This window comes from Brassica napus, unplaced genomic scaffold (genome assembly GCF_020379485.1).
Source record: "Brassica napus cultivar Da-Ae unplaced genomic scaffold, Da-Ae ScsIHWf_1068;HRSCAF=1513, whole genome shotgun sequence".
NCBI lineage: Eukaryota > Viridiplantae > Streptophyta > Magnoliopsida > Brassicales > Brassicaceae > Brassica > Brassica napus.
This window is the reverse complement of record NW_026014494.1, coordinates 10,165-26,048: the sequence shown is the minus strand read 5'-3', so window position 1 is coordinate 26,048 and position 15,884 is coordinate 10,165. Positions and strand designations below refer to the sequence as shown.

Below are 15,884 nucleotides of genomic sequence, written 5' to 3'. Positions count from 1 at the left end.
TAGAAACCGCTTAACCGAGATGATGAGTGAAGGAGGATCACTTAACCTATGCTTCGAGAAGATGGAAGGAAACATGATCACCGAGTGGAAAGATATCCCTGTGGAGCTTCTCATGAGGATCCTTAACCTTGTTGATGATCGGACGGTCATCATTGCTTCTGGTGTTTGCTCTGGCTGGAGAGATGCTATCTCCTTCGGTCTCACTCGTCTCTCCCTCTCATGGTATGCACACAACTTCTTATTCTATATTTGTTTCATTGTTTGTGTGATTGTGTTGTGATGTTTCAATTAGACTGGATTTTGTAAATATTTAAGATTTAATATTAATTTCTTGATGAAACTCAATCTGAGATTAAGACAGTTTCTTGATGATGGTTTTAGTTTCAAGATTATGTAATAAACTAGGAGGATTTGATTTTTTTTTTTTTTATGTGTGTTACTTGTTTAGGTGCAAGAAAGACATGAACAGTTTGGTTCTGTCTCTCGCACCAAAACTCGTCAAGCTTCAGACTCTAGTACTAAGACAAGACAAACCGCAACTCGAAGACAACGCAGTGGAAGCCATAGCGAATCACTGTCACGAGTTACAAGATCTTGACCTAAGCAAAAGCTTGAAACTCACTGACCACTCCCTCTATTCTCTAGCTCGCGGCTGCACTAACCTCACTAAACTCAACCTTAGCGGCTGCACTTCGTTCAGCGACACTGCTCTCGCGTATTTGACAAGGATTTGTAGGAAGCTTAAAGTTCTGAATCTTTGTGGTTGTGTGGAAGCTGTATCTGACAGTGCATTGCAGGTACCATTTTAAAAATTTTGAAATCTTTATATATACATCAGCAAACTGAAATAAATTTATGCAGGCTATTGGAGAGAACTGTAGTCAAATGCAGTCACTAAACTTGGGATGGTGTGAGAAGATAAGTGATGATGGTGTCATGAGTTTAGCTTATGGTTGTCCTGATCTTAGAAGCCTTGATCTCTGTGGCTGTGTACTTATTACAGGTAAACACTCTTAAAGTATAAGACTTTAAACACAACCGGATGAAACATTTAAGCCGGCTCCAAATTACTCTTTGTTTCATGGAAAGTGTTATTTTGAAAAAAAAAAAGACCTATCTCGTCTCTAGTAGTGTATGGTTCCGCTCAAATTGTGGCATTTTAGAATTTCAATGCAATTTATATTTATTTTAAATTTAATATTAATTATAAAATGCATTTGATTTTATAAATAATTTTATTATACTATCGATTAAATAGATTAAATAGATAAGCTAATAAAACCGTAAATGCATTTTATTTATCTTTTTAATCTCTGTGAAAAATATCAAAACAACATTTTTTTTTGCAAAATGGAGTATTATACATGGGTGGCATCTCCCAAAATTGTCGATTTTAAATTAATATTAACCTAAATATGTTTATGGTCTCATGTTGTTATTGTTATTGTTGTTGTTGTTGTTGTTGTTGTTGTGTTGCAGATGAGAGTGTGGTGGCTTTGGCTAATCGTTGTGTACACTTAAGGTCATTGGGGCTATACTATTGCAGAAACATAACCGACAGGGCCATGTACTCGCTGGCTCAGAGCGGAGTGAAGAACAAACACGAGATGTGGAGATCGGTTAAGAAAGGCAATTTCGACGAAGAAGGACTAAGAAACCTTAACATTAGCCAATGCACTTACCTCACACCTTCAGCTGTTCAAGCGGTTTGTGATACGTTCCCTGCGCTCCACACTTGTTCAGGCAGGCATTCACTTGTCATGAGCGGTTGTCTGAACTTAACATCGGTTCACTGTGCTTGCATCCTTCAGGCTCACCGCACACACACAGCTTTACCTCACCCGGCTCATTGAACTAGTGTGAAGACTAAAGGGGTCTCTCTCCCTTGGTATGTGTACATACAAGCCTAGAGGTTAAATAAATAAATGCTTGTTTGTTTGAGTTTGCCTTTGATCATGTAAGCAACCTTGAAATGATTTCAAATTAATTTACCTCTTAAGTTTTAACAAGTTCACAATCATAAAATAACATGTAGCCACTAAATCTGAAGTTGGAAACTAATAATTAAATATTTCTTCCCTTTTTTTATTAAACAACGTTTTAAGGTATTAAGAAAATATTAAACGTTTGTTTTCTAGCCAAGAACGTCATTAGTTATTTATTTAACTATAATTTAACCTATTATAATGCAAATCAGAATACCAAATGTTATATATTATAAAACATTAGTAAATTATTTTCAAAATTCAAAAATAAAAATAGTTGAAGATGAAGTGATTGAGTTGCAAACCAAGATTCAGGCAAGAAGCGGTAGAGAAAGAGAAGATGTGCTGAAACTATTGACAAATATATCGAAGAGGTGGGGGAGCTTGAGGTTTCAGAAAAAAAGGTTTTGTTAAGTAAAAAAGGTTTGTCTGAGATCATTTGGCCCTTATGGTTGTTGATAATTGTTGAATACTCAATTTGAGTGTGAATAGCACCAAATGGAAAGAATATTATAACAAAACATAAAGCAATCTTGTAAATGATTACAAAGTACAAATAGTGCGTTTTTGTACTTATTTTAACACTTTGTTAAAGTTTGATCCATCAATAATCATCATTGCAAAATATAAATTTTATATATATAAAGAATAAATAACTTTGTGGCTGCAATCACATGCCCATGTGATACCATCACTTTCAGTGTGGTATTGATCATTTGCCCTTGTATACGATTTCATCATCGTCTACATCAAATGCTGGATTGCAGAGACATCTAAAGAGTCTACCAATGCCCTGTAAAAATGTCACAGTCAAGAACCTGAACCTCTGTTTATAAATTTAACAAATAGCATCATGGAATGAAGTCAAAAGTGATAATTATACCTGAGTGAGCAGAGGGGTTCTGTATGAAAGTGGCTGTGAAGAATCATCATCGCTGCTACTGTCATCATCATCATCACTGCTGTCTTCATCTTCTCTTCTTGATGTTGCACCATTCCTAGATTGCTTTCCTTGCTGCACAAGCAGTGCAGCAACAATCTTGAATGAGCCACAAGAAACAAAAACAGATCAAACAATGTTGATATGATTTAAACCTGAAAAATCTTGCCAAGAATCTTGAGAGCCATTGCTCTAGACTTAAGCTCCTCTTTCCTCAAGTTGTTTTCACGCAATACCTAACCATAGTTTCAACAATCATCATCATCATCATATCTTGAGTTCCAACAAACATAAGCATCCAAAAGAACTCACCATCTGACACACATGCAACAAAGTCACTTCAATGTCAACTACATTGAGTTTCCAAAGAGATCCCATAAGTGTTTCTTTGTTTGTCTGAATATGAGACTCCAACTCATTCGCAGGACTAGCTCCATCTTTCTTGAATCGCCTGTTACTCTCTTCTTGCAGCTGAAGTAACTGAAAAGCACCTTTGGCTGCACTCATCTGTGACTTCCAAGAATGTCCTTTGTTCCTAACCCATTCAGCTACAAAAGGAACCCCCAAGTAAATAGCTCTCTTCCCAAGCTCTTGAGCTGCTTGTCTTGTGTATACATATCCAATTGTATTCAACATATCCACTCCAAAAGCTATAAACAAATCCATTCATAAGAATAAATGTTTTTGTGTAATTAACTAACATGTAAAATTAAAAAGGAGGGAAGGAGACAAGACCTGCATCTGAAAGCCTCTTGGCTTCAGACTCAGCGCGGTGTATGAAACCTTCTTTGTCTCCATGGACGTATTGGTTTAGAAAATCTTTGAGAAACCTAGCTAGGTTCTCTTCTCTTTCTCTCTGAACAGCCTACAAATTAAAAAAAAGGAAGAATGATCTTTGTTTATGTAAAGATCATATATGGATATGTTAGTTATAATATATAAGTTTGATTTGCCTTTAGTTTGTCATGAATCTGATCAGAGTTTTCTGTTTCAGAAGCCATTGATGCAACAGCTAAGTGACCAATATAATCCTCAAATAGTTCACTTCCAAAGAGTAGAGCGAAAACAGCCGTTGGATCAACCATTGTTTCTCTGAATGATCAAAAAACATTAGAAGAGAGAAACAACACATTGTTTATTCAAGAATCAAGAGAAGAAGAAAACATTACTTGGGAGCTGAGAGTTTTCCAGTCTGATCATACGCTTCACGCAGAAGAGGATCACTCAGAACCTGGTAAGCTTCACCTAGAACCTGTTCCGTGGCCAAGAAGTAAACTCTTGATTTTATCAAGATTATTTATTAGAAAAAAAAAACAAGAAAATGGGTGACAATATAAAGAACTTGCCTGAAACTTTTCAGCAGCAAGAGGATCACCTTGATTCTTATCAGGATGAACTTGTCTTGCCTAAAGATTTAAGAGTTAGTCATCCAAGAACAGAAAAATCTCTAAAGAAAACAAACAAACCTTGATGTAATAAGCCTTGCGAATCTCTTCCTCAGAAGCGGAGGGAGTGACACCAAGAACATCATAATATACTGTTTCCTTCACCATGATCGGATCAAAGCAAGAGATGAAACTTTTTTGTGTAGATAAGAAAATAAAGGTTGGTTTTGTGGATTGTGTGTGAAGCTTTTAGGAGATATGGGGAAGAAGAAGAGGAAGTTGGGACACAAGAGAGGTAGGGTGTGTGATCTGCTTGAAGAAGCAAATAAAGAGATGTCTTTACAGTTATGCACTTTTGATTTAATAAATAAAAAACTTTATAGCGGGGAGGCTACACTACACTTTCACCATCTCTTTTTAACTGTCCACTCAACTGCTTTATTGATCTCATGCCTCCTTTTTTATTATTCCATTGCTTTTCTGTCTTGTTGAACGTACTGAAGAAAAAGAAGATGATGATGGTGATTTATGCAATACGATTGTGATCTGGTGTATCTTATCATTTAGCCAAATGGATATTAAGGTGGAAAAAAAAAATCAAAAATATAGGTCCTACCGGGAGTCGAACCCAGGTCGCTGGATTCAAAGTCCAGAGTGCTAACCACTACACCATAGAACCTTGTTGTCTTAAACTTTACTGTAACGTTATTTATAATTGGAACATTATATACCAGGAATTGAATTGAGGTTGACACTTGTAGGAGGAGCGTATGGTTTTTCTTGTACCAACCACCCTTTTTCTTTTCTTTTTTTCAGGATCCAAATGGTGACATTACATATCAATAACTGCGGTACAATTCTAATGAAATGGAAGAAATATTGAATAAATATAAATTAAATACAATTCAGTTAATCATTAAAATATAAATTATAATTGGTTACTTATTAGTTATGTGGATGTAAAATTAACTTGTATATTTTAAAACTAAGAAAAATAATTCTATAACAGAGTATATTATAAAACAAATGGAGTATCAATAGTTTTTTTTTTTGGCTAAGGATTTTCTGATATCTAGGAAAATACGAACTTCTATACGACTGCTGAAGTCATATTATTGTCTTATTGATGAGACAACTGCTCAAACAATCCTCTGACAATTAGCAAACAGAGGAGCTTAAGACACATTTCAAAGAAAAAGAAAAAGAAAAAAAAAACCACTTGTGCCTCTGTAGTAGCAGCAACCCTCTTCATGACTTTGTAGTCGTCCCAAGAGCGTTCCTAAGGTTCGAGTAACGAGCCTCGAGCTCAAACCACGACTCCAAATCCACCAAACTATTGAACTCCTCAAACGTAGCCATCTTTTCCAAGTGACCCCTCGTGGTTCCGTTTTCTTTAAGAGTCTTGAGAACATCCACAAGCGCTCGAGCCGATGCGTAGAGCGCGGTCAAGGGGTGAACAATCAAGTGAAACCCCATTTCCTTAAGCTCCTCGGGCGTGTGCAGCGGCGTGACTCCGCCTTCGATCATGTTGCAGACTCTGAAACCCTTCGTGCGTTTGCCTATCTCCTTGAGCTCGTCGTCGTCTCTAGGTGCCTCCACAAAGGAAGCATCCGCTCCAGCCTCCATGTAGAGATTGACACGCGCAATGGCGTCTTCGAGTCCTGACTTAGCAGACGTGGCACGTGCGTCTGTTCTCGCGACGAGGAAGAAGTCAGAGTCTCCGATAGCGTCTCGCGCTGATGCTATCTTGGCAGCATGTTCTTCTGCTGAGATAACTTGTTTGCCACGCATATGACCTAACACGGAAAACACATAAAAGATCATAAAATGAAAATGATTATCATCACAATGACTTGATGAAGAAGATGTGTCACACTTACCGCATTTCTTTGGCCATGCTTGGTCCTACCAAAAACAACCAAAAAAAATTGTCAAATTAACAAATCAAATACAATAAGACACAACAAAGACTAATTGCTTTTACCTCAAGGAAGCAGCCAGCAGCACCAGCTGCGATCAAGTCTTTCACAGTTCTTTGAACGTTTAGTGCATTTCCTCCACCAGTGTCTGAAACAGATCAATGAATCTTTTAAGACAAGAGCTATTCATAGTTTCATCTCAGTTATGTTCTAACTAAAGAATCAACAAGCTTCTGTTATGTCTCTTTGCATTCTTAGTAACTTGTTTTATTGAGTTTACTACCAAAGTTTGAAACTTTATTTTTGTCTGAACCAAAGATGTAAACTTTACTAACAAAGTTGGAAACTTTTTTTTGTCTGAACCAAAGTTGGAAACTTTACCAGCATCTGCAATGATGGGTATGTTAGGAGCCGAAGCACAGACCGACCGTGCCGTCGCAGCCATCTCGGGTGGACTAAAACGACAAAAGAAAACAAATAAAACGACAGCAAACAAACAGACAAACAAAAATAAAAGAAAGAAAATAAAGAGAGTCAAAGGCGCACGTTAGCAAACCGAAGTCCGGTTTACCCAAAAGAGAAGCGGAGAGAGCGTAACCGGAGATGAAACCGGCCGAGAATCCGGTTTGCTGCACGATGGCGGCTGATAACGCGTCGTAGCATCCAGGCATGAGGATACTGCCTTGTTCCTGGATCAGACGATGGATACGTGTTTGGATCCTCGCCGTCGGATTAACCAATCTCGCCGCGCGAGGATTGGTGCGTGGGGATCTCGGCGAAGCCGTAAGGTTTAAGGTGTTGCATAGGGAAGTGGGTTTGACCGCCATGAGCAACGACATTCTTGGAAGCTGCTCTCTCGATAACTCTCGTTATCTCTCTGTATCCGTGTTGTTTTGATTGGATAGTGGAGCAGACGAGATAACCGAGGCCGATTAAATGGACCAGAAGTTTAAGTGTTTGGTTAGGTGAACACACCCACGTGCTTTGGCTTTTAATTAGACAGCGCGCGTGGGTAGTTCATGTCTTATCTTGTTGATTACGTGGGTTTGGTGGTTTAACCAGATATACTGAGATTGAGGACTGAACCGGGACCTATAGTGTGAACCGGCACATGTATTCAGATTTTCAAATCGGATTTGGGTCGGTTCTTTTAGGTCTTGATGGTTAAATGAAATACTGAGATTGAATCATGTGTACTAAACCGGAACTTCTAGTGAACCAAGGTGTAGGTACGGGTATTTGAATCTTCGGGTTGAAATTCATGAACCTCATAACCTGTAATCCGATTCCGATTGGCCCTATTTTCGGGTTAGATCTGGAGCTATTTAAGATCACGTAGTGTTTTGGATCGGTTCTAGATCAATTCAAATCTCAATTTTCGGAACTATTTAATAAAATAAAAATCCGGATATTCGAATAGTTTACCAAAAAAAAGATCGGTTCGAATAATATATTTAGTAGCCGGTAAAAACCTAAACCAAGGATAGGTCGAATGCACAATATATCAAAAAGATTTGCTTCCGTTGCAAGTAAGTCGCAAAAATGGATCCTTCCCAGTGAGGGGCATAGACAAACCACGAGGTTCTCTCTTCTTATCAATCTAAATAGAGAACACCGTACGTTGAACTTAAATGTACTACTCGTATTTGGTTCATTGTATAAGGTGCATGATTCTCAACTTTATACAAATACATTATGTACGAGAGTGATCATCCATTTAACTTTATGGATCAAAAAAAAAAAAAACTTTATGGCAAATGTCTCTAAACAACTCGGAAGGAAGTAGCTATCTTCTTCAGATCCTTGTAGTATCTCTTCCATTGAAGCCCTTTAGCATCAAAACATAAACCAAAATTTATTTATAATTAATGTATAAAACAATAAAAATTGATTGTAGCAAACATACAAGATAGATATATTGACTCACCGTTTCCGGTGACACTGAACAAGTAAAGACGGTTTCCAGCAGCGGTTGCGGTGATGAGCACGTGAGGTGGCTCTAGCTCGAACTGGTAATAGAGTCTACCATCGTGTTCCGCTACATTCGAACTTAACACCTTCCCTTCAACGTTTTCTCCGATAACTTCTGGTCCAAAGGCGTTGATCACCTTCGCTGGTGTTCCAATGTTTTCAATCTTCACGTTGTCCCCAAGGTCTGTCACAAAACCATTTATTGAAAACAATAATAATCATTACACATGAAATGTTAGACTGAGAATGAAATATTTTAATGGGAGAGAGAGCGCTTACTATCTGCAAATCTTAGAACGGGAGCTACAATTACAGACAAGCGGCCTTCTTTAGGACTAGCAAATCTTAAGTCAATCTCAGTGCCACCAAGATCAGCTATCGATACAGGTACCTATAGATTATAAACAATAACAAATAAGAAGAGTCTTGGAGGGAGGAGCTTCTCGGAAAATCGACTCGTGACCATCCATAGTTTAAATGGGTAGCTGGCAAAAAAAAAAAAAAACAAAGAAACAGAACCGAGTGACCAAACCTCATTCCAATCTTGAGGAACAGAGAAGGCGTAAGGGATAATAGGACTCCAACCAACTCCATGCCCTCCTGACTTCTCGTCTGGTCTACGGTATGTTCTCCAACCTGTCCTGAGAGCATTCCAATTACATTCTCACCCCCACAAACTCAACAACAAATGTACCATATATACCTTTTTTTTTAATGAATGTAAAAAAAAATTCAGATAAAAAAAACTTGTTTACAATGTGTGACTCTATTCTAATGTTGCAGGGAATAGAAATTGAAGAATACAATACAGCTCCAAGTATCAATGTCTAAAGCCTAAAGATTTGTTGAATCTATATAATTTAATGGATATAAAAATCAAAATTTTAAACCATTAACTATCTATTTACATGCAAAATGTAAATTATAAGCAAAAAAAAGACAGAGAGACGCGAACCTTCGTCGTCAGGTTCAGACAGACCAGGAACTCTCCCGGCGAGAAGACCTTGTTTCACGACAGCTAACCCTTCCCCTGGAAACGCTAAAGACGTCGAAGAGGCCAGTGAGAGCCCAGAAGCCGTCGCTAGTAATGATCTTCTACTCAAAACCTTAGGAGACCACTCGTCTTCGTATCCTCCAGGAATCTCATTGTTGACTCTGTGATGAGCGGCGATTTTCTTGTGGTGTGGATGAGGATGACAGGAGAAACTAACGCGGAACCGAAGCAGGGCCGTCTCCATTCTTTACTACTCTGTTTCGAACTCGCGATACCTGAGAAATGGCGTTTGATCAAAACAGAGTGTGTGGCTGCTATTCTGTTGTGATTGATACTAATAGTTTATTAGCCTCACACGTTTCACTGCGGTGTCATTTTGAAGCGCACACACACACACACACACAAAGATAAGTGATTTAAAAAAAAAAAAAAAAAAGATAAAACGATTCTTATTAGTTATGTTTTAATTTCATCCTAACATATATTCTGGTGATAAGATTTTGTATATTGCAAGTTCACATACATAAACGAATCTATTTAAATGAGAATTATTTGATTGATCATTCATATTCAAACTCACAAGTTTTTTAGCAATAAGCAACCAAAGCTAATGGTGAATCCTAGCTATATAGAGCAGTGGTGGATATAAATGTTGAAGCGGATAAATTACTGTGATTTTAAATATTATTAAAATTGTTATTACTTACTTTTTCAATTTTTACATATCCAAATGTAGCAGCAGCCGAACTGATATTCCGTGTTTTTAACGGTTTTAAACTCGTTTTGGAGCAATTAAATGGTCGGTTTTAATTAATGTTTTGGTCTATTTGATGCGTTTTGGTGTTCTTAAGTGTAATATGCAGGTTACTAGATAGCTTGAAAGAAAAGAACGCATTCGGGATTTATTCAGAAGCAAGATGGACCGAACAATGGACCGAACGAGAAGTACTGATCGCACAGAGCCACGAGATCGACCGATCCGGGCTACCTGGATCGACCGATCCCAGGCTTTCATACATGAGATCGACCGATCCGAGCCATGTGGATCGACCGATCTCAGGCGCTACGGGCTCCACACGCACAAACGAGCTTTTCACTCCTTTTTACCCACTCCCCTCAATAATTCAGGGAAGAACTCGACTTTGGAGACTCAGAAAAGACCAGGGGCGACCAAGGAGGAGATTTACAAGTTCTAGAGAGAGATTTGAGTGTTTTGTACTTGTTTTGGTGTGATTTGTGAAGATTTGTAAAGGAGTTCATCTCAAAACCATTTGGAGAAGATCTTCTGAACCTTTACTCTGTTTTAATACAATCTTATCATGTTTTCTTCATCAAAATCGTTTTGTTCTTGCTTAGTTATGTGTGAGTAGTCATCTAGTTGGGTTTAGGGGTTCTCATAGGGGATTTCTTGATGTTTTGATCCATAAAACGTGTGTAGACTAAGGGATTACGTTTTGGTTCTTCATCTAATGGATTTCTTACTGCTTGAACTGAATTGATCACTTAGTTCATGATTTCAGATTGTTTGATGCACCGAAAGTGATTGTTTGAACTTCCGAAAATACTTTAGATGAGCAAAGTGTCCTTAACCCTCGGAAGTTGATGTTATTGCGCTTTGTGAACATATTGAACCTGTTCTTAATGCTTGTTTAGAAATTGAAACTCAGCGGAAGTTAGTGTGGAGATTTCTATAACATAGAGAATTAGCGCTACGGAAGTAGGTTAATTCTAATATCGTGTTTGAGTTCTAGACGGTTCTTAATATATCCCTGTGTCTTCCATTAATTGTATCTTGATTAAAAAGAAATCCCTGAGAATTCCCAATGCCCAACGTTTGTTTTAAAATAGTTTTCAAATCGTTTAAATCATCTTTTTACAGCTTGTTTATGTTTTGTGACACTAAGAAAATTAAATAAAAACCATCAAAAATATATCTTGATTCGCTGTAGCTATTAACTTGTCTGCAACTCTACGTGTGATCATCGGTCCCTGTGGATTCGATCCCGCATTACTACTGCGTACTTTACTGTGCACTTGCAGTTAGATAATCGGGTTAAAACTCGAGACATCAAGTTTTTGGCGCCGTTGCCGGGGACCATTTGGTCACCCTAGAGTTAATGATCAGTTTAAGACTATAGCATTTTTTTTATTTTGTCTAATGTTTCTGTCTTTCTCTTTCTGTTTGTGTTTTCAGGTGAATGAGCGGATTTCATACTAGAAGCAAAGGATCATCGAATTTAATACCTTTGGAGTTAGAGCTCGGCCGCCTAGAGAGACAAGTGAAAAAGAAAAGACTTGAGTCCGCTGAAGAGGTTGAAATGGCTGAACACCAAGAAGACCAATTTCAGGACAACCCGCAAAATCCAATTCCTGTAAATGAACGAGAAGGCAACAATGCTGGTGATAATCAGCAGGCTGGTGTAGCTGCAAGACAACAGGCTGGAGACTATGGCATGCCTAGGATGACGCTTGCACATTATGATACACCAGATGCATTCTATGCCGATCGTTCTGGGATTCGCCCACCTCCCATTGAGAGAAGAGACTTTGAGATCAAGACTGGTCTCATTAATTTGGTGGAGAAAAATCCGTTTCATGGAAACCCGTCTGAGGACCCGATGTATCACTTGGAGCATTTTGAGCGAGTCTGTGACACCAGCAGACATAATGGAGTTCCTCAAGGCGCTTTGAAATGCAGGTTGTTCCCGTTTTCCTTAGCTGATAAAGCTATCAGATGGTTAAAGTCCATCCCTCCAGGATCTCTTACTACATGGGAAGAGACAAGAGCTGCTTTTCTACAGCATTTCTTCACCAAGTCAAGGTCCACATATCTGAGAAGCAGAATTGGAAGCTTTCAGCAGCTTGATTCAGAAAGCTTTCATGAGGCTTGGGAGCGTTTCAAGGAGTACACACAGGACTGCCCTCACCATGGCTACACTGATGTGAGTTTGCTGAACATTTTCTATAATGGAGTTCATGAAGAGAGTCAAGATGCCATGGACACAGCAAGTAATGGTGATTTCATGACCAAGACTGTTGAAGAAGCTTACACCTTGTTGAACAACCTGTCATCCAGCAAAGCAAACCGCAAGTCAAGGTTTGATACCAGCCAGAAGGGTGTTGGTTATGAATCCAAGAAGATAGATGAGTTGAATGCCAAGATTGAGATGCTTCTCAAGAGAGATCAGAAATCTGTGAAATTTGTGGAGGAGCAAGGCTATCGTTCCTCACAAGAAGCTGTTGGTGATGATTCAAGTGATATGCAGGCTGATGTGAACTACATTGGTGGTCAAGGAAACTACAACAGAGGCTACAATCAGAACCTTGGGTGGAATCAAAATCAGCAAAATAATCTGTCTTACCGGAGCAACAATGTGGAGAATCCACAACATCAGTCCTACCCTCAGGCAGGAAACAGGCAGAACCAGAATCAGAACCAGAGTGTGTTCAACCAAGGATTTCAGAACAGAAATCAATATCAGGGGAACAACTCGGGCAACTCAGGATTTCAGCAAAGGCAGCAGTACAACAACTATCAGAATCAAGGAAATGCCTCTTCGTCACAGCCTTCTCAGGATAACGAAATTAAGAAGATGCTGCAAATGGTGCTAGAAGGTCAGAAGAATAGCACTGCAGAGATAAACACCAAGGTGGATAACATGTATGGAGAGCTTAATGGGAAGTTCGAAGCTTTGAACACCCATTTGAAAGTTTTGGAAAAGCAAGTTGCTCAAACCGCCTCCAGCAGCAGAACAGCACCTGGATTTCTACCAGGGAAGTCAGAGACGAATCCAAGGAGTTTGTGAATGCTATAACACTTAGGAGTGGAAAAACGATTGAGGAATCGAAAGAAAAAGAGATCGACCGATCTCAAGAACAGATCGACCGATCCAAGGGGAAGGAGATCGACCGATCCGGTCCATCTGGATCGACCGATCCCGTGTCGACGAAGCCAAATTCCTCTGAACCTGAAGAGGTGTATGTGGCGCCTCCTGCTTATGTTCCTAAGGCTCCATACCCATCCAGACCAAGGCAGAAGATCAAAGAACGTGAGTACGAGAAGCTAAAGAACCTTGTTGGGGAGTTACATGTGAGATTGCCATTTGTTGAAGCGGTGAAGATGGTACCTTCTCTTAAAAGGTACATGAAGGAGATTCTTACCGATAAGATGAGCCTAGAGCGGGGTGTGTTGATGCTCAATGAGGAGTGTAGCGCAGTTCTACAAAATGTCATGCCTAAAAAGCGTGAAGATCCCGGAGCATTTGTTCTACCATGCCGCATTGGATCACTTACTTTTGAGAAGAGTCTCTGCGATCTGGGTTCAGGAGTGAGCCTAATGCCTTTCTCTGTCTCTGAGAGGCTAGGCATGACGAACTACAAACCTACAAGGATCTCCTTGGTCCTTGCTGACCGATCAGTGCGAAGACCAGTCGGTGTACTAGAAAACATCCCTGTTGGTGTTGGAAAGGGATATGTGCTTACCGATTTTGTAGTTCTGGAGCTGGAAGAGGAACCTAAAGATCCTCTCATTTTGGGCAGACCGTTTTTAGCTACTGCTGGAGCCATGATTGATGTACAGAATGGGCATATAGACTTACGTCTAGGAGACATGGCGATGAGATACAATGTGGAGAAGGTGCTGAAAAATCCGACTATTGATGGACAGACTTTCTGGGTTGATACATTGACTGAACTGGTGGAGGAAATGGATGAAGAGTTGCACACTGATGATCCTCTACAAGTCGCATTGACCCAAAGGGAGAGTGAGTTCGGGTTCATGAACCAAGAAGTGGTTGGATTTTCTGAGATTTTGGATTCAGCCTCACCGATTGAGAAGCATGTCGCCTATGTCAGCCTTGAAGACTCAGGCACCGATAAAACCGTCAAACCGTCATCCTCCCAACCAGATTGGAGTGAGGAGAATGCTCCAAAGGTGGAACTTAAAGCCCTCCCAGCTGGGCTGAGGTATGCATTCTTGGGACCGAATTCCACATATCCTGTTATTATTTGTGCTAACCTGAATAATGTGGAGACCGCTTTGCTTCTTTCAAAATTGCGAAAGTATAGAAAAGCATTGGGGTACTCTTTGGATGATATTACAGGTATTTCTCCAGATCTTTGCATGCACAAGATTCACTTGGAGGATGAGTCAAAGACGTCCATAGAGCACCAGCGAAGACTGAATCCCAAACTGATGGAAGTTGTGAAAAAGGAGATTCTAAAGCTGTTGAGTGCAGGGGTGATCTACCCAATTTCAGACAGCACTTGGGTGAGCCCGGTTCATGTGGTTCCTAAGAAGGGTGGCATCACTGTCATCACAAATGAGAAGGCTGAGCTGATTCCTACCAGAACAGTCACAGGGCATAGGATGTGCATTGACTACAGGAAGCTAAACTCAGCCACAAGGAAGGACCACTTCCCACTTCCTTTCATTGACCAGATGCTGGAAAGACTAGCCAACCACCCCTACTACTGTTTTCTCGATGGCTACTCCGGGTTCTTTCAGATACCCATTCATCCAGACGACCAAGAGAAGACAACATTCACCTGCCCATACGGTACTTTTGCCTACAGGAGAATGCCCTTCGGATTGTGCAATGCTCCTGCCACTTTCCAGAGATGCATGATGTCGATCTTTACTGATCTTATTGAGGACATTATGGAGGTTTTTATGGACGATTTCTCAGTCTACGGTTCTTCATTTAGCGACTGCCTTGCTAATCTGTGCAAGGTGCTGGAAAGATGTGAGGAGAAGAACTTGGTGTTAAATTGGGAGAAGTGTCATTTCATGGTGAAAGATGGCATTGTTTTGGGTCACAGGATATCAGAGCAGGGTATCGAGGTTGACAAAGCAAAGATTGAAGTTATGACCAGCCTACAGCCTCCCAGGACAGTGAGGGATATTCGGAGTTTTCTGGGACATGCCGGTTTCTACAGGAGGTTTATCAAAGACTTCTCTATGATAGCGAGGCCACTCACCCGTCTGCTGTGCAAAGAAGCGAAGTTTGTTTTTGATGCTGACTGCCTCGCTGCGTTTCAGATTCTCAAGAAGTCTCTAGTCAGTGCTCCCATTGTGCAGCCACCAGATTGGGACTTGCCATTTGAAATAATGTGTGACGCAAGTGATTACGCGATTGGAGCTGTTTTGGGGCAGAGAAAAGACAAGAAACTCCATGTGATCTATTATGCCAGCCGAACGCTTGATGATGCTCAAATCAAGTATGCTACCACTGAGAAGGAGTTGCTGGCAGTAGTTTATGCTTTCGAGAAGTTCAGGTCCTATTTGGTGGGCTCGAAAGTAATTGTGCACACAGATCATGCAGCCTTGAAGTACCTGATGACGAAAAAAGATGCTAAACCGAGACTCTTAAGGTGGATCTTACTCCTACAGGAGTTTGATATTGAGATCAGAGACAAGAGAGGAGCAGAAAATGGAGTGGCAGATCATCTTTCCCGAATGAGAGTGGAAGCTGAAACACCACTGGATGATACATTACCCGAGGAGAATGTCTATGTGATCACCTTGCTGGAGGATGAGTATTTGGATCAGGCTGATTGCTGTGTCATGAGACAAATTCAGGATGATCTCCCATGGTTTGCAGACTTTGCAAACTACCTATGTGCTGGAATTGAACCACCGAACCTGAAGGGATATGAGAGGAAGAAGTTCATGAGAGATGTGAACCACTA

At 40.0% G+C, this 15,884-nt stretch overlaps 4 protein-coding genes and 2 non-coding genes across 6 annotated transcripts; 1 reads left to right on the top strand and 5 right to left on the bottom strand.

Annotated features, from left to right (window-relative positions):
• The first annotated feature begins 7 nt into the window (after positions 1-7).
• On the top strand, positions 8-2,009 carry LOC106377228 (F-box protein SKP2B-like). The gene is made up of 4 exons (XM_048771230.1): positions 8-222; positions 449-797; positions 862-1,003; positions 1,480-2,009. The coding sequence occupies exons 1-4, from the start codon at positions 20-22 to the stop codon at positions 1,851-1,853; spliced, it is 1,068 nt and encodes a 355-aa protein (XP_048627187.1). The 5' UTR covers positions 8-19; the 3' UTR covers positions 1,854-2,009.
• A 465-nt stretch (positions 2,010-2,474) lies between these two features.
• On the bottom strand, positions 2,475-4,746 carry LOC106374984 (chaperone protein dnaJ 10-like). Its single transcript, XM_013814889.3, has 9 exons — positions 4,392-4,746; positions 4,272-4,331; positions 4,095-4,177; positions 3,879-4,017; positions 3,661-3,790; positions 3,238-3,575; positions 3,081-3,161; positions 2,869-3,000; positions 2,475-2,778 (listed from the first exon to the last, which is right to left on the bottom strand). The coding sequence occupies exons 1-9, from the start codon at positions 4,476-4,478 to the stop codon at positions 2,698-2,700; spliced, it is 1,131 nt and encodes a 376-aa protein (XP_013670343.1). The 5' UTR covers positions 4,479-4,746; the 3' UTR covers positions 2,475-2,697.
• A 171-nt stretch (positions 4,747-4,917) lies between these two features.
• Positions 4,918-4,989, bottom strand: TRNAQ-UUG. Its single transcript has one exon. It is a non-coding gene; the product is annotated as a tRNA-Gln (tRNA).
• Positions 4,990-5,381: 392 nt separating this feature from the next.
• On the bottom strand, positions 5,382-7,187 carry LOC106377231 (carboxyvinyl-carboxyphosphonate phosphorylmutase, chloroplastic-like). Its single transcript, XM_013817430.3, has 5 exons — positions 6,776-7,187; positions 6,611-6,684; positions 6,295-6,377; positions 6,191-6,215; positions 5,382-6,106 (listed from the first exon to the last, which is right to left on the bottom strand). Exons 1-5 carry the CDS (start codon positions 7,066-7,068, stop codon positions 5,559-5,561), a joined length of 1,023 nt encoding a protein of 340 aa, XP_013672884.1. The 5' UTR covers positions 7,069-7,187; the 3' UTR covers positions 5,382-5,558.
• A 663-nt stretch (positions 7,188-7,850) lies between these two features.
• LOC106377232 (psbP domain-containing protein 4, chloroplastic-like) lies at positions 7,851-9,536 on the bottom strand. Its single transcript, XM_013817431.3, has 5 exons — positions 9,156-9,536; positions 8,733-8,836; positions 8,480-8,591; positions 8,157-8,384; positions 7,851-8,057 (listed from the first exon to the last, which is right to left on the bottom strand). Exons 1-5 carry the CDS (start codon positions 9,436-9,438, stop codon positions 7,993-7,995), a joined length of 792 nt encoding a protein of 263 aa, XP_013672885.1. The 5' UTR covers positions 9,439-9,536; the 3' UTR covers positions 7,851-7,992.
• Positions 9,537-12,022: 2,486 nt separating this feature from the next.
• LOC125595449 lies at positions 12,023-12,129 on the bottom strand. Its single transcript, XR_007330262.1, has one exon. It is a non-coding gene; the product is annotated as a small nucleolar RNA R71 (small nucleolar RNA).
• Between the last annotated feature and the right edge of the window lie 3,755 nt (positions 12,130-15,884).

Excerpts from the sequence above, each read along its gene's own strand:
- LOC106377231 (XM_013817430.3), bottom strand. The coding sequence starts at position 7,068 with ATGTCGTTGCTCATGGCGGTCAAACCCACTTCCCTATGCAACACCTTA. Across the intron at positions 6,216-6,294 it reads CTGCTGGCTGCTTCCTTGAG|GACCAAGCATGGCCAAAGAA; the intron begins GTAAAAGCAATT and ends TGTTTTTGGTAG. Across the intron at positions 6,107-6,190 it reads AGCATGGCCAAAGAAATGCG|GTCATATGCGTGGCAAACAA; the intron begins GTAAGTGTGACA and ends TTTCCGTGTTAG.
- LOC106377232 (XM_013817431.3), bottom strand. The coding sequence starts at position 9,438 with ATGGAGACGGCCCTGCTTCGGTTCCGCGTTAGTTTCTCCTGTCATCCT. Across the intron at positions 8,385-8,479 it reads CGTTCTAAGATTTGCAGATA|ACCTTGGGGACAACGTGAAG; the intron begins GTAAGCGCTCTC and ends GTTTTGTGACAG. Across the intron at positions 8,058-8,156 it reads GTTCAGTGTCACCGGAAACG|GGCTTCAATGGAAGAGATAC; the intron begins GTGAGTCAATAT and ends TTGATGCTAAAG.
- LOC106377228 (XM_048771230.1), top strand. The coding sequence starts at position 20 with ATGATGAGTGAAGGAGGATCACTTAACCTATGCTTCGAGAAGATGGAA. Across the intron at positions 798-861 it reads TATCTGACAGTGCATTGCAG|GCTATTGGAGAGAACTGTAG; the intron begins GTACCATTTTAA and ends AAATTTATGCAG. Across the intron at positions 1,004-1,479 it reads TGGCTGTGTACTTATTACAG|ATGAGAGTGTGGTGGCTTTG; the intron begins GTAAACACTCTT and ends GTTGTGTTGCAG.
- LOC106374984 (XM_013814889.3), bottom strand. The coding sequence starts at position 4,478 with ATGGTGAAGGAAACAGTATATTATGATGTTCTTGGTGTCACTCCCTCC. Across the intron at positions 4,018-4,094 it reads GGAAAACTCTCAGCTCCCAA|AGAAACAATGGTTGATCCAA; the intron begins GTAATGTTTTCT and ends TTGATCATTCAG. Across the intron at positions 3,791-3,878 it reads AGATTCATGACAAACTAAAG|GCTGTTCAGAGAGAAAGAGA; the intron begins GCAAATCAAACT and ends TTTAATTTGTAG.